Source organism: Xenopus tropicalis, chromosome 8 (genome assembly GCF_000004195.4).
Source record: "Xenopus tropicalis strain Nigerian chromosome 8, UCB_Xtro_10.0, whole genome shotgun sequence".
In the NCBI taxonomy this organism is placed as follows: Eukaryota; Metazoa; Chordata; class Amphibia; order Anura; family Pipidae; genus Xenopus; species Xenopus tropicalis.
In genome coordinates this window covers 3811012-3824480 of record NC_030684.2, presented here as the reverse complement: position 1 = coordinate 3824480, position 13469 = coordinate 3811012, and the positions used below count along the sequence as shown (strand labels likewise).

Here is a 13469-nt window from a genome sequence, read left to right as displayed (position 1 = left end):
CAACACAAAATTATGATCTGTTGTAAAAAAAAAAGAGAAATTTTGAAGAAAATAACATTTCAGTAATATTTTAAAATTCTATGGTAAATTCTGTTAGGTCTCTATGGCATTGGGTTATTGTCCCACTGAAACAGAAAAAGGTCTACCCAATAGTGTTGCCACAAAGAAAGCAGCATAGAATTGTCAGTGCTGTCATTGTATATTGAGGTGGAACTTGTGTATGCAATGATGGGTGAGACTGGAATAGCCAATTAAATTAATTATAAAGGGTGTCAACATACATTAGCCATATAGTGAAGCTTCAGTAATATCACACTAATATTACTTACCAGCCCACAGATTCAGGCCATAGAGAATAATAGTTTCTTCATGGTTTAATCTTTCCAATAGGTGTTTACCCCCCAGGATATCACAATTCAGGGATTTTACCCTACCCTGAGCCTTAGTAACTGGAGTCCCTGCAATGTGTTGTATAGGACCACACACTATCTCAACATACACCTACCACACATTCCTAGAGGGTGCAATAACAGGAGCTAATTTCACCCATTTTTAAGTACCTCATTTATGAGCTCCCTCTCCATGAATTTTACTGAGGTGCTCTTCTTACCCTAAGGATCATCTTTACATACTTGTACCCCAGGCTAATTGGTACCATCAACCCTTCTTCACAGAGTGGCATTCAAGAAGACAGAACTATGGGATATCTGATCACTTTCATAAACTAGGGGATGCCCACAGTGTCCACTGGACAGTATGGATTTCCTTTCTCTATAGCTCTCTAGGGCAGTGGTTATCAGGTATTTTTGGCCAAAGTGCTCCTCAAGGACCAACCTTTCTTCATGCCCCACTAAGATCATAAAAAGATGAACAGTTTATGAAAACACTGGCGTATCAGTCATTTAGCTATAATTCCAATAAGATCTATAAAATTTTATAAGGAATCATCCCAAACCCCACTCTAAATGACCACCTATGTGGGCTTTCATTAAAGAACTTGGCGTTATCTTTAAATTTCACCCTAACGGGATTGCAAGATTAGCCCCCCTGCCACTGCTTGAAACCCCCCTTGAGGTTATTTGCACAGATTCAGAACCCCTACTCTATGATTAACCTTTTAGTCCTCCACATAAACTTGTGCAAAAGCCATCAATAATAGGGCTACAGTGTTTTGAAAAAGTAAATGGAGATGGCTGCCATACTTTGAAAATCTTCTTATAATAGCCAAATTATGCTTCTAATATTAATATATACAACAATTAACACAGTTTAATGCCTGCTTAATGCCTGGATACTGCAGCAAAAAGACCACTCACTATAGTTTGAAAGATACAGTAAACTAAAGAAGATTTAAAAAAAATCTGCCCGTGTTGCCTCCGGTACTGTGTATTTTTCCCATGAAGATTCCCAAGCTTTTACAAACAATTAGGTAAGGGAACTAGTTGGAGGGTGAAAATATTTAAACCAAGGAGGGATGTTGTGATCCTTTGTAAATAATATAATGATTTTTCATGATTTTCAGCAACAATAAATGCACCGACCCACGGGCTCTATCTACTGACTTTATTCAGGACATCGCACAGGACTCCAGGTGATTATAACTCAGCACCAATGGTTCTTTACTGATAAAATTAATAGTTCATGGATAAAAAATCTTGATACAAGTATTTTAATTTCAGTTGATCGATATTAAATGACCTTTGTTTTCAGTGTAACGGGACTGTTGGGGAACCCTCACTATGAGCTGCACAGAGCAGAAGCATTACCATGATGAAGAGCTTGATCCTTGTCATCTCTTTGACACGTACGTCGGGGCTAAGACCATTTCCAAGAAGGAGCTGTTGGAAGATCCCCTGAGATTCCTCTATAAATTATTCTCATCAGGTATGTGAGCTACATTATTGTAATAGCCATATATCTCACACCACCTACGGGTTCTTTTTTTTTGTAATTTAGATTTTATTGGTTTTCTATACAGTTTTACAAACATATCAGCATTGGACATTCAAATCTCGTATCAAACAGTTCAGAGAACGTTCACGCATAGGTAAAAAAAGAACAACCACATATCAAATTTCAGGGTAGTGTATGGGTTATGGGTGCTTCTGGCATTATCGGCCGTGTAAGTGGGTAGTAACTATGTTTCACTATGGGGGCAAGATCGTGGGCTATCTTAAGCTGGACAGGGGGGAATGAGATATTGGAGTGGGGGTTACTATCTTGCACTAGGTAGTTGGGATGCCCTATGTTGAGAGAGATAGTAGTCCCATTTCGACCAAACTTGTTCATGTGATGTGATTAACCCTTTATGTCTTGAGGTCATCTCTAGTAAATGAGAAACAACCTCACCTACAGTAGGGGGTATTGCCGATTTTCATTTAGCGCTAATGGAGAGCCTAGCAGGGGTATAAATATAGTTCAGGATCTTCTGCTCTTGTCTTGATATAAAAGTGTGCCGTCTTCCCAAGACATTGTGGATGTCTATGGGGTGTCTGGGAATATTCTGCTCAACTTTACTGGGGTGCAATACCAGAAGAACATTGTCTTACATACACTTTCTTTCTGCCTCACATAAGTTACCCCTGTCCTGGTATTTTCCCAATCAGTTATAGATAGTGTGGTCGAGGTCTTTCTTTCCCATTGTAACATGTATTTATGCTTAGGGAATGGGTGCTCTCTTATGTTATTTAAAAAAGGGTAAATGATAGATATCAGGGCCTTCTGGGGTAGCCCTTCCATGCACATTCTTTCAAACCAGGTTACAGAGAAGTGCCTAATGGAGGCACTTTGAATAAAATGTGACAACTGAATATACTCATAGTCCTGTTGTAGAGGGATCTGGGGTTTAGCTTAAAGTTCATGAAGGTGTATTGTTTGCCTGTGATGGGATTAAAAAAATCTTATATTCAAAATAGGTTGAGTGAGCCCCAGTATTCTCTAAATATGATGGAGAGGCCCGGGGGAAAGAGAGTATTGGCAATGATGTTTAGCAGAAAAAGAGAAGGACTGGCCAAGGGGGTCTTTTTGCGGCATTTTTCCCAAATCCCAAGTGTAAATTTAATTTGGAGGCTGTTGAGGGGGAACTTTACGGGCTTCTGTGTCTGCCAAGGAAAGATATTTGGTGGGGGGCTAGAGAGAGATGTTCAATAAAGGCCCAATCACATACGGGTTCTTCTTATGTTTTGCTGAACTCTATGGAAATCTATACATTTTGAAATGTGCTGAAATATATAATGAGCCCCCAAACAAAATCATTCACGTAAAAAAGGGCATCACTAACCATAGTTCAAAAATGACCGTTGTTTTTGCCTTTAGGTTCTGTGAAGGGAGAAACACTGATAAATATTTCAGTTGGCTCCAACATGTCTAAAAACTTTGTCGCCGCCGATTTCTTCAAAAATATCATATTGCTGGAATCTTCAGACTGCTGTATGAAAGCCATAGAGAGCTGGATCCGAAACGAGCCCGGGGCTTTGGAACATTCCCACGCCGCAGAGTTTGTTTGCTCACTTAAAGGGCAAAGGTGAGGTGGGAAAAGACCACGGTGCTGTTATTTTTTGTTGTTGAGATCTAGTTTAAAGAATTCAAGGTGGCCTTAAGGGGAATCTAACCAGAAGGTATTGCCAAATATTTGAAGGGCTTTATTACGCTAGGAATTATATCATGGTGGTATTTTTAAAGCAACATTGCTCAATAACATTTGTATCCTGCTCCTCAGGGTCACTAAAGTGCCTCCATCTGTTGGGCAGTGAGGAGCACATCTCAGTAGAATTCCACTAGGAAATAAATCACACACAGTTTTGCAGCACCTAAAATCTTAGTTCAGAAATGGCAATAACTATTAAATGCAAACAGAACTGTATAAACCCTGCTCTGGGAAACCTGTGTGGTTTAGCCAACTCCCAGAACAGCACAAATACCCTTACCCAGTTTAGTCTCTGGCAAAATCTCTTCCCAAGAGCTCTTTAGTTTCCTCAGGTAGCGCTACCTGCCCCAAACTACCACTCCCTTTGGAGAGGTACTTTGGGGCACTCAATCAACACCTGTCCTCACACAGGGGACCACACACTGGAGCCTTCCAATAGCCTCCCTCACATGGATCTCTCACTGAGGATTCACACAGAGATAGAGGCACCCAACAGCAGCTAAGCAGATGTCTCCCTTTATATGGCTGGAGCTTGGTAGTATGGCAGAGCACACTCAGCCTTTTACTCTCTCTTTCTGTTCTCTGGATCTGGCTGGTTGCAGCAGCATGACTCCCTTATAACCTCTCCTGGCCCACCCCCTGGTTTTGGCTCCAAAGCAAGGCACTTCCTGGATCCTCCCCTTTTCCCAGAAGTGCACTGGGGCTTAAAGTCAATCAGATTTCTCTCCAACCTGTAACTGGGCTGGATGATGTCACAAACAGGAAAACAGCAGAAAGAGTTCTCTGATAACCCTACAAGTATACCGGTGTATACTCAGGTATACTTACCGGTGTTATCTCAGGTTAGAAAATAACCTGGTTGGGGTTGACTTCATCTCAACAGAGGTTCTTAATGGTCCATATGATCCAAACATTCTGGATGCCTCATCAGCAGTAGATCCCATCAGAGTAGACTTTATAGATCTTCATTTGTAGAATTTTATTTTCTCCATGATAACAAAGTTGCCATTAGCTGTCCAAACTCTCTGGGTGCCTCATCAGCTGTAGGTCCCACCAGAGGAGACCTTATAGATAGTATAAATGCTTTTTCCAGTGCAACAAAACTGTGATGAGCTGTGAGGAGAAATATTTTTCAGAGGAAAACTAGACATATTTTTTACCTCCCTTTTGTTCAGTTAAAAGCCAGGGTTTAACTTGATAGCTGTGTGTCTTTTTTAACTTCAAAAACTGTTACTTGCAAAAGGGTGTCATAGAGCTTTAGCTCCTCCAATAAATAGGGTAAATAATAATAATAATATATGATAATATACATATTCTTAAGCACAGCAAATGTGTTGTTTTGCAGTACTGGGTGGAAGAAGCAAGAAGAAAAGGCCAGAAGGGCAATCAAACAAGTGGTAAAATGGGACGTCACCAAGGAGAACCCACTGGGTGCAGTTGTGTTGCCCCAAGCAGATTGTATAATCACTGTTTATCACTTGGAGGCTGTTAGCAAAGATAACGATATGTATGTAAACCTTCTAAAGAAATTGTTATTCTATCTGAAGATTGGAGGTCACCTGGTCATGGTGGCAGTGATCAACATCTCTTATTACATGGTCGGCCAACACAAGTTTGGTGCATTGAAGTACAATGAAGAGTTTATACAAAAGGCTGTGACAGAAGCCGGTTGCACCATCGTAAGCACTGAAACTCACAGAAGGAAATTTAAATCTCCTTTGACCGATTATGAATCAATTGCCTACTTTGTGTGCCGTAAAGACCGAGTGGTTTAAACGGTCAGATTAACACTCAGTCACAATAATGATTCTATCTTTAATAGTGCATTAAATTTGAATGATTAAATCTCATCTTAGATTAGTGGCGCTAATGCATAAAATATTTCCTAATCTCTCAAAGGTGATACCATCATCAAAACAGAAAAAAATCATTGTGCTTGAAAACAGTGTGCAACATTGTGTGAATTTGTGTCGCTTTGAAAAGATAAAAGTAATGGTTGAAAATGTGCTTCTATGGGGGAGTTTACTTCCTGTTACACAAGGAAGTTTCTCTACTTCCTGTCTAAAAAAATGCAACCCTTCCTTTTTGTTCTTGCTCATAAGGAGCTTCTTCTGATGTATGGTGTGATTGATCAGATTGACAGATATTTTTGAACAAAAATAAACCATTGATGTGAAAGATCTACAGGATATACATCCATTCCAGGGGCTCTGAGTGTATGAGAGAATAATTAAGTGCATTTTTATTTGATTCCTAATAAATAAACACCTGGCTTGAATAAAGACACCATTATGGCACTTTGGTGAGGACTTAGTTTCTAATTTGTTTTTTGGCTACCAAGTTGGGAAATGGCTGTACCTCCGGAAGTTGCACCACCACAATAGGGTGACCCTCTCTACATTGTCTTTAGACTTCACCTCCACATAGAGGATCACATCAATAGTCTTATAAGGCATAAGAACTTTATCTGAAAGGTTCATTTAGGTCTATAGCTCCACTTCCTGGAAAAACTGCCGATAAGATTTGCTTTGAGTTATTCCAGACAATGTAACAGACAATAAGAAGAACCAGGTATCTGGGGGATCCAACCCAATACATGACATCTTGACAGTAAAGTGTAATTTCCAAAACTATCCACACATTTAGGAATTTACTTTTTGAGAAATTTAGGGGTGCATGGAATGGACATTCTCCTGCTATTGGGTTACCCTGACCTTTCTGTAGAACTGTAGAGCCAGGCTGTGTGCCCTGGGCCTTCCCATATACAGTCCCATCAGGCCCTACTGATGGAATTGTTGCTACTCATATGGTTTTTTTTAACAGCTTAGCCAATAAAACACCATCCTGGGCCCTGATCTGCCCCAATTTCAGCTCTACCTCCCCTTTCTCTATTTGATCATCCAGAATCCACCCCATGACCTGCTCATTTACATCACCACCCTACTATTTTACACCATTGGCCCACCACCCCACTTCATTGACCACGCCCATGCCATCCTGAGCAGTATTTTCCTTTTTAAATGGAGGGAACCCTTTCTTAGGGCCCTTCACCCCTTACAATTATAGTAAGAGTGGCAGTTATATTTACTATTCAACAAAACAGAAATCAGATGAATGTCAGATGGAGAGAATCCCATAACGAGTCACGGAAAATATGTTCCCAACACTGTATTTACAGTAGTTCTCTTGTGTTCTTGTTTCATTACTTACTATGAATGAATCGAATCCAGTTTTTTGGGTTCACCCGAACCCCAGAATCCACCGTAAGGAATTTGACCGAATACTGAACCGAATCTGAATCCACTTCCGTGTTAACATGACAAAAAGTCATGTGATTTTTAGGATTCGGGTTTGATTCGGCCAGGAGCGTGGATTCGGCCGAATCGGAATCCTGCCAGAAAAGGCCGAATCCTGTCCGGATTTGGTGCATCCCTATTACTTACATAAGCTGAGTTTTAGTAATTAAATATTAATCACATGATATTGCAAATTTGTATATATTTTATAATTTGTTTTGTAAGTCATATTGTTATTATAGTTACTACTTTTTAATAATATAAAGACATATTTCAAAGTACGTTTGTTAAGGTTTTAACCCAAAAGTCATAATTATATATTATAATGAATGGAAATTGACAAAAGATGTCAGTAATAATTGTAACATTTTGTAATATGTTATTGATCTGATTATTACATAATAAAAATAACAAATTTAAAAGTCAACGTTTAACAAAATTTATTTAAGTATTAGCACAAAAGTGCCTTATAATGAAGAGAAATCTTGAAAAAGAACCTAATATTATAACATTTTATGGTACATTTTAAACCAGTGGCCATCTCTGCAAACCAGTTCCGTATGGCATTGGGTTATTGACCACTGAGACAGGAGAAGGTCTAAACCCAAACTGTTGCCGCAAAGAAGGCAGCATGGAGGTTTCAGTACAGTCGTTGTATGTTGTGGTGGTACCTGTGGCCACATTGATGGGCATGGCTGGAATAGCCAATTACAATAGAAAGGGGGTCAACATACTCTTAACCATATAGTGTAGCTTCACTAATATCAGTGTTATCACATAGTAGCTCATAGCTCCATGAATTGATCTTGTCCAAATGTGTTTACCCCAGGATACCAGAACTGGAGTCCCTACAATGTGTTGTGTAGAACCACACACTGTCTCAACATGCACCTACCTCACAATCCTAGAGGGCGCTATAACAGGAGTTAGTTTCACACATTCAGTCCCTCATTTATGGGCTCCATATTCATGGCTTTTACTAAGGTGTCTCCTTACCCCAAGGATCATCGTTACATACTTGTGCCTCAGGCTAACTGCTACCATCAACCCTCCTCAACCCATCAACCTGCCATTCAAGGAGACAGAACTATGGGATCCCCTCACTTGTATAAACTAGGGGATGCCCATAACTCCTCTGGACTGTAGGGATCTGCTTTCTTCCTCAGCAAAGACATATATCTCTAGGGCAGTGGTTATCAGGCATTTTTGGCTCAAGCCCCCCAACTTTTATCTTTCTTCTGGCCCCATTAAGTTCATAAAAAGATAAACAAAAACACTGGCGTTTCAGTCATTTAGCCATAATTTCAATAAAATGTTATAAAGAATCACCCAAAACCCCACCCTAAATGACCTCCTAGGTTGGCTTTCATGGGTATCCAGGAAAGAACTTGGCATCTTCAAATCTTGCCCTAAATGGCTTGCAGGATTAGCCCCCCCCCCCCCGCCACTGCTTGAAACCCCCCTTGTGGTCATCCACACAGTTTCTGAACCACTACTCTAGGGTTAACCCTTTAGTCGCCACATAAACGTGTGCAAAAGCCATCAATGGTAGGGCTACAGGGTTTGGAAAAAGTAAATAGAGATGGCTGCCATACCTTGAAAACCTTTGTAGTTGTCCCTTGTTATGAACTAATAGCCACATAACGCTCCCTATATTGGTTAATATATAGAGTAATTAACACAGTTTAATGACTTCTAAATGCCTGGATACTGCAGCACAAAGACCACTCACTATGGTTTGATAGATACAGTAAAATAAAGGTCAAACTGAGCTTCTCATGTTGCCTCCGGTACTGTGTATTTTTCCCAAGAAGATTCCCAAGCTTTCACAAACAATTAGGCAAGGGAACTAGTTCGAGGGCAAAAATATTTAAACCAAGGAGGGATGTTGTGATCGCTTGTAAATAATACAAAGATTATTCATGATTTTCAGCGACAATAAATGCACAGACCCAAGGGCTCTATCTACTGACTTTATTCAGAACATCGCACAGGACTCCAGGTGGTTATAGCTCGGCACCAATGGTTCTTTACTGATAGTTCATGCATAAAATCTGTAATTGTTACTGTAGCATTACAGCATTGTATCCTTCACCTTAATAAGACTTTTAATAAGTATTTTCATTTCAGTTGAAAGATATAAAGCGACCGAGTGTAACAGGACTTTTTGGAGAACCCTAACCATGAGCAGCACAGAACAGAAGCACTACCATGATGAAGAGTTTGATCCCTGTCATCTCTTTGACACGTACGTCGGGGCTGATAAGACGGTTTCCAAAAAAGAGCTGGTGGAAGATCCCCTGAAATTTCTCTATAAATTATTCTCATCAGGTATGTGAGCTACATCATGAAAAATAAGAATACTGGAAGCCAACCAGAGGGGTGCTGGGATTGTAATATTTGTACAGTGATGCATTAACTAAATTGAATTTGATCATCTAGGGGCCCATTTACTATAGGAATTTCACCTCCCCCCCCCCCAATTTTTTTTCGAGATTTACTCTCGTGTCTAAATGGCTAAAAATCCAAATCTGACAATTGCCATCTAAAACTTGTCGGGTTCATGTAGAAGTCAATGGCAGAGGTCCCTTCGCTTTCCTGGAAGATCCTTCTTTTCTCTCGAAACGTTAGATTTTTTGGATTTAGACGTTCAAGGAAATGAGTTTAGTAAAATTTAAAATGAAAAAAATTAGAAATTATAGCGTTTTAGTTTTTTTTGTTGTCCTCAAATTCAGCCAAATACCAAATCCTGTCTGAATACTGAACTAAAACAGAATTTTAATGTTCGAATTTGAGAACAATCCCCAAAATCAATTCATCTGTGTCACCTTCAAATGTCTGGTGCTTTCAGGTGGCATCACATATGGGTTTTGATTCGGTTGGGCTGAATTCTAAGAATTTGGGCAAATCTTTATATTGTGAAATTTGTTGGAAAATATGATAAATTCCAAGCTAAATCATCAATATAAAAGTACATAGTAGAGTAGTTTATTAATTGATCATCATTGTTTTTGCCTGTAGGTTCTGTGAAAGGAGAAACACTGATTCATCTCTCGGTTGGCTCTCATGTTTCTGAAAACTTTGTTGCTGCTGATTTCTTCAAAAATATCATATTGCTGGAATCTTCAGACTGCTGTGTGGAAACCATAAAGAAATGGATCCGAAATGAGCCCGGAGCTGTGGATCATTCCCACTTTGCAGAGTTTGTTTGCTCACTTAAAGGACAAAGGTGAGGTGGAAAATGACCCTAGTTGTATTATTTCTTTGTTAAGATCTAGTTTAAAGAACCCATGGTGGACTTAAAGGGCATCTAACCACTGATGCTTAACCATACTTGGATTTTGCTGCACTGCAAGTTACCCCAAGGAATTTCCAAATATTTTGAAGGGTTAAATAATGCTAGGAATTATAGTCAAACACTATTAGGGTGGTATTTTCAAAGCAATGTCACTTAATAAACTTTTTAGCCTGCTCCTCAGGTTCTCTGAAGTCTTGGCTTGATAAAGGACTGGTAGAAGCCCAAAACCTTGCTTAGAGGCTTATGTCAGCTCAAAATGTTTCCATCTGAGATAAACCCAAACTGGTTTCATCTGAGATAAGCCCAAAATGTTTTCATCTGAGATAAGCCCAACATGTTTCCATCTGAGATAAGCTCAACATGTTTCCATCTGAGATAAGCCCAACATGTTTCCATATGACATAAGCTCAAAATGTTTCCATCTGAGATGAACCCAAACTGGTTTCATCTGAGATAAGCCCAAAATGTTTCCATCTGAGATAAGCCCAACATGTTTCCATCTGAGATAAACCCAACATGTTTCCATCTGAGATAAGCCCAACATGTTTCCATCTGAGATAAGCTCAACATGTTTCCATCTGAGATAAGCTCAACATGTTTCCATCTGAGATAAGCCCAACATGTTTCCATATGAGATAAGCTCAAAATGTTTCCATCTGAGATGAACCCAAACTGGTTTCATCTGAGATAAGCCCAAAATGTTTCCATCTGTGATAAGCCCAGCATGTTTCCATCTGAGATAAACCCAACTTGTTTCCATATGAGATAAGCTCAACATGTTTCCATCTGAGATAAGTTCAACATGTTTCCATCTGAGATAAGCCCAACATGTTTCCATCTGAGATAAGCCCAACATGTTTCCATCTGAGATAAGCCCAACATGTATCCATCTGAGATAAGCCAAACATGTTTCCATCTGAGATAAGCCCAACATGTTTCCACCTGAAATAAGCCAACATGTTTCCATCTGAGATAAGCCCAACATGTTTCCATCTGAGACAAGCTCAACATGTTTCCATCTGAGATAAGCTCAATGTGTTTCCATCTGAGATAAGCCCAACATGTTTCCATATGAGATAAGCTCAAAATGTTTCCATCTGAGATGAACCCAAACTGGTTTCATCTGAGATAAGCCCAAAATGTTTCCATCTGTGATAAGCCCAGCATGTTTCCATCTGAGATAAACCCAACATGTTTCCATATGAGATAAGCTCAACATGTTTCCATCTGAGATAAGTTCAACATGTTTCCATCTGAGATAAGCCCAACATGTTTCCATCTGAGATAAGCCCAACATGTTTCCATCTGAGATAAGCCCAACATGTATCCATCTGAGATAAACCAAACATGTTTCCATCTGAGATAAGCCCAACATGTTTCCACCTGAAATAAGCCAACATGTTTCCATCTGAGATAAGCCCAACATGTTTCCATCTGAGACAAGCTCAACATGTTTCCATCTGAGATAAGCTCAATGTGTTTCCATCTGAGATAAGCCCAACATGTTTCCATATGAGATAAGCTCAAAATGTTTCCATCTGAGATGAACCCAAACTGGTTTCATCTGAGATAAGCCCAAAATGTCTCCATCTGAGATAAGCCCAGCATGTTTCCATCTGAGATAAACCCAACATGTTTCCATCTGAGATAAGCTCAACATGTTTCCATCTGAGATAAGTTCCACATGTTTCCATCTGAGATAAGCCCAACATGTTTCCATCTGAGATAAGCCCAACATGTTTCCATCTGAGATAAGCCCAACATGTTTCCATCTGAGATAAGCCCAACATGTATCCATCTGAGATAAGCCCAACATGTTTCCACCTGAAATAAGCCAACATGTTTCCATCTGAGATAAGCCCAACATGTTTCCATCTGAGATAAGCCCAACATGTTTCCATCTAAAATAAGTCCAACATGTTTCCACCTGAGATAAACCCAACATGTTTCCACCTGAGATAAACCCAACATGTTTCCATCTGAGATAAGCCCAACATGTTTCCATCTAAAATAAGCCCAACATGTTTCCACCTTCTATAAGCCCAACATGTTAACACCTGCTATAAGCCCAACATGTTTCCATCTGAGATAAACCCAACATGTTTCCATCTGAGATAAACCCAACATGTTTCCATCTGAGATAAGCCCAACATGTTTACACCTGAGATAAGCCCAACATGTTTCCACCTGAGATAAGCTCAACTTGTTTCCACCTGAAATAAATAAATAGTATAGGCAACCTGAGGAACATATACATCTCCATGCATGTAAATAGTCTATTGAGAAATGGCATCTTGAAGCAAAAGAATATTCAGAGAACAATGACTAAGCTAAAAAGTATAAAGACCTATCTTGTGTTAGCAAATAGGCTTACTTGGTTGGGGTTGATTTTATATCCTAGGGGTTCCTAAGGGTGCATATGATCCAAACTCTCTGGGTACCTCATGAGCAGTAGATCCAACCAGAGGAGAATCTGAAGATCTTTAGTTCTAGAAGGATTTTTTTTAGGGCAGGAAAGCAGTGGTTAGCTGTGGGAAAAATGTTTTTCTGGAGAAACATATTTTTGCCTCCTGTTTGGTCAGCTGTGTAAGAGGAAAAACTGTGACTTGCAAAAGGGATCGTAGAGCTTTAGCTCCTCCAGTAAATAGGGTGTTATATTACATATTCTTAAACAAAGCAAATGTATTGTTTTTCAGTACCGAGTGGAAGAAACAAGAGGAGAAAACCAGAAGGGCAATCAAACAAGTGGTAAAATGGGACATCACCAAGGAGAACCCACTCGGCACAGTTGTGTTGCCCCAAGCAGATTGCTTAATCACTCTTTATCATTTGGAGCTAGTTAGCAAAGATCACGATATGTATACAAACCTTCTGAAGAAATTGTTATCCCCTCTGAAGATTGGAGGTCACCTGGTCATGGTGGCAGCGATCAACTTCTCTTGCTTCATGGTCGGCCAACACAAGTTTTCTGCACTAAAGTGCAATGAAGAGTTCATACAAAAGGCTATGACAGAAGCCGGGTGCAGGATCCTGAGCTCTGAAACTCACAAGAGGAAATTTATATCCCCTTTGACCAATTATGAATCAATTGGCTATTTTGTGTCCCGTAAAGACAGGGCAGTTTAATTGGTCAGATTACCACTCAGTTGAAAAAAAAATATCTCCTAATCTCATGGTCCTATAGGGGTGCCATCGTCAAAATAAAATAAAAAAAAATCACTGTGTGTAA

The 13469-nt window shown here is 39.6% G+C and overlaps 2 protein-coding genes across 2 annotated transcripts; both read left to right on the top strand.

Moving 5' to 3' along the window:
• The first annotated feature begins 1520 nt into the window (after nucleotides 1-1520).
• On the top strand, nucleotides 1521-6291 carry LOC100485680 (nicotinamide N-methyltransferase). The gene is made up of 4 exons (XM_002935101.2): nucleotides 1521-1591; nucleotides 1711-1884; nucleotides 3316-3523; nucleotides 4992-6291. Exons 2-4 carry the CDS (start codon nucleotides 1740-1742, stop codon nucleotides 5419-5421), a joined length of 783 nt encoding a protein of 260 aa, XP_002935147.1. The 5' UTR covers nucleotides 1521-1591; nucleotides 1711-1739; the 3' UTR covers nucleotides 5422-6291.
• Nucleotides 6292-8856: 2565 nt separating this feature from the next.
• On the top strand, nucleotides 8857-13469 carry LOC100496844 (indolethylamine N-methyltransferase-like). The gene is made up of 4 exons (XM_002935089.3): nucleotides 8857-8944; nucleotides 9073-9273; nucleotides 9964-10171; nucleotides 12937-13469. Exons 2-4 carry the CDS (start codon nucleotides 9126-9128, stop codon nucleotides 13364-13366), a joined length of 786 nt encoding a protein of 261 aa, XP_002935135.3. The 5' UTR covers nucleotides 8857-8944; nucleotides 9073-9125; the 3' UTR covers nucleotides 13367-13469.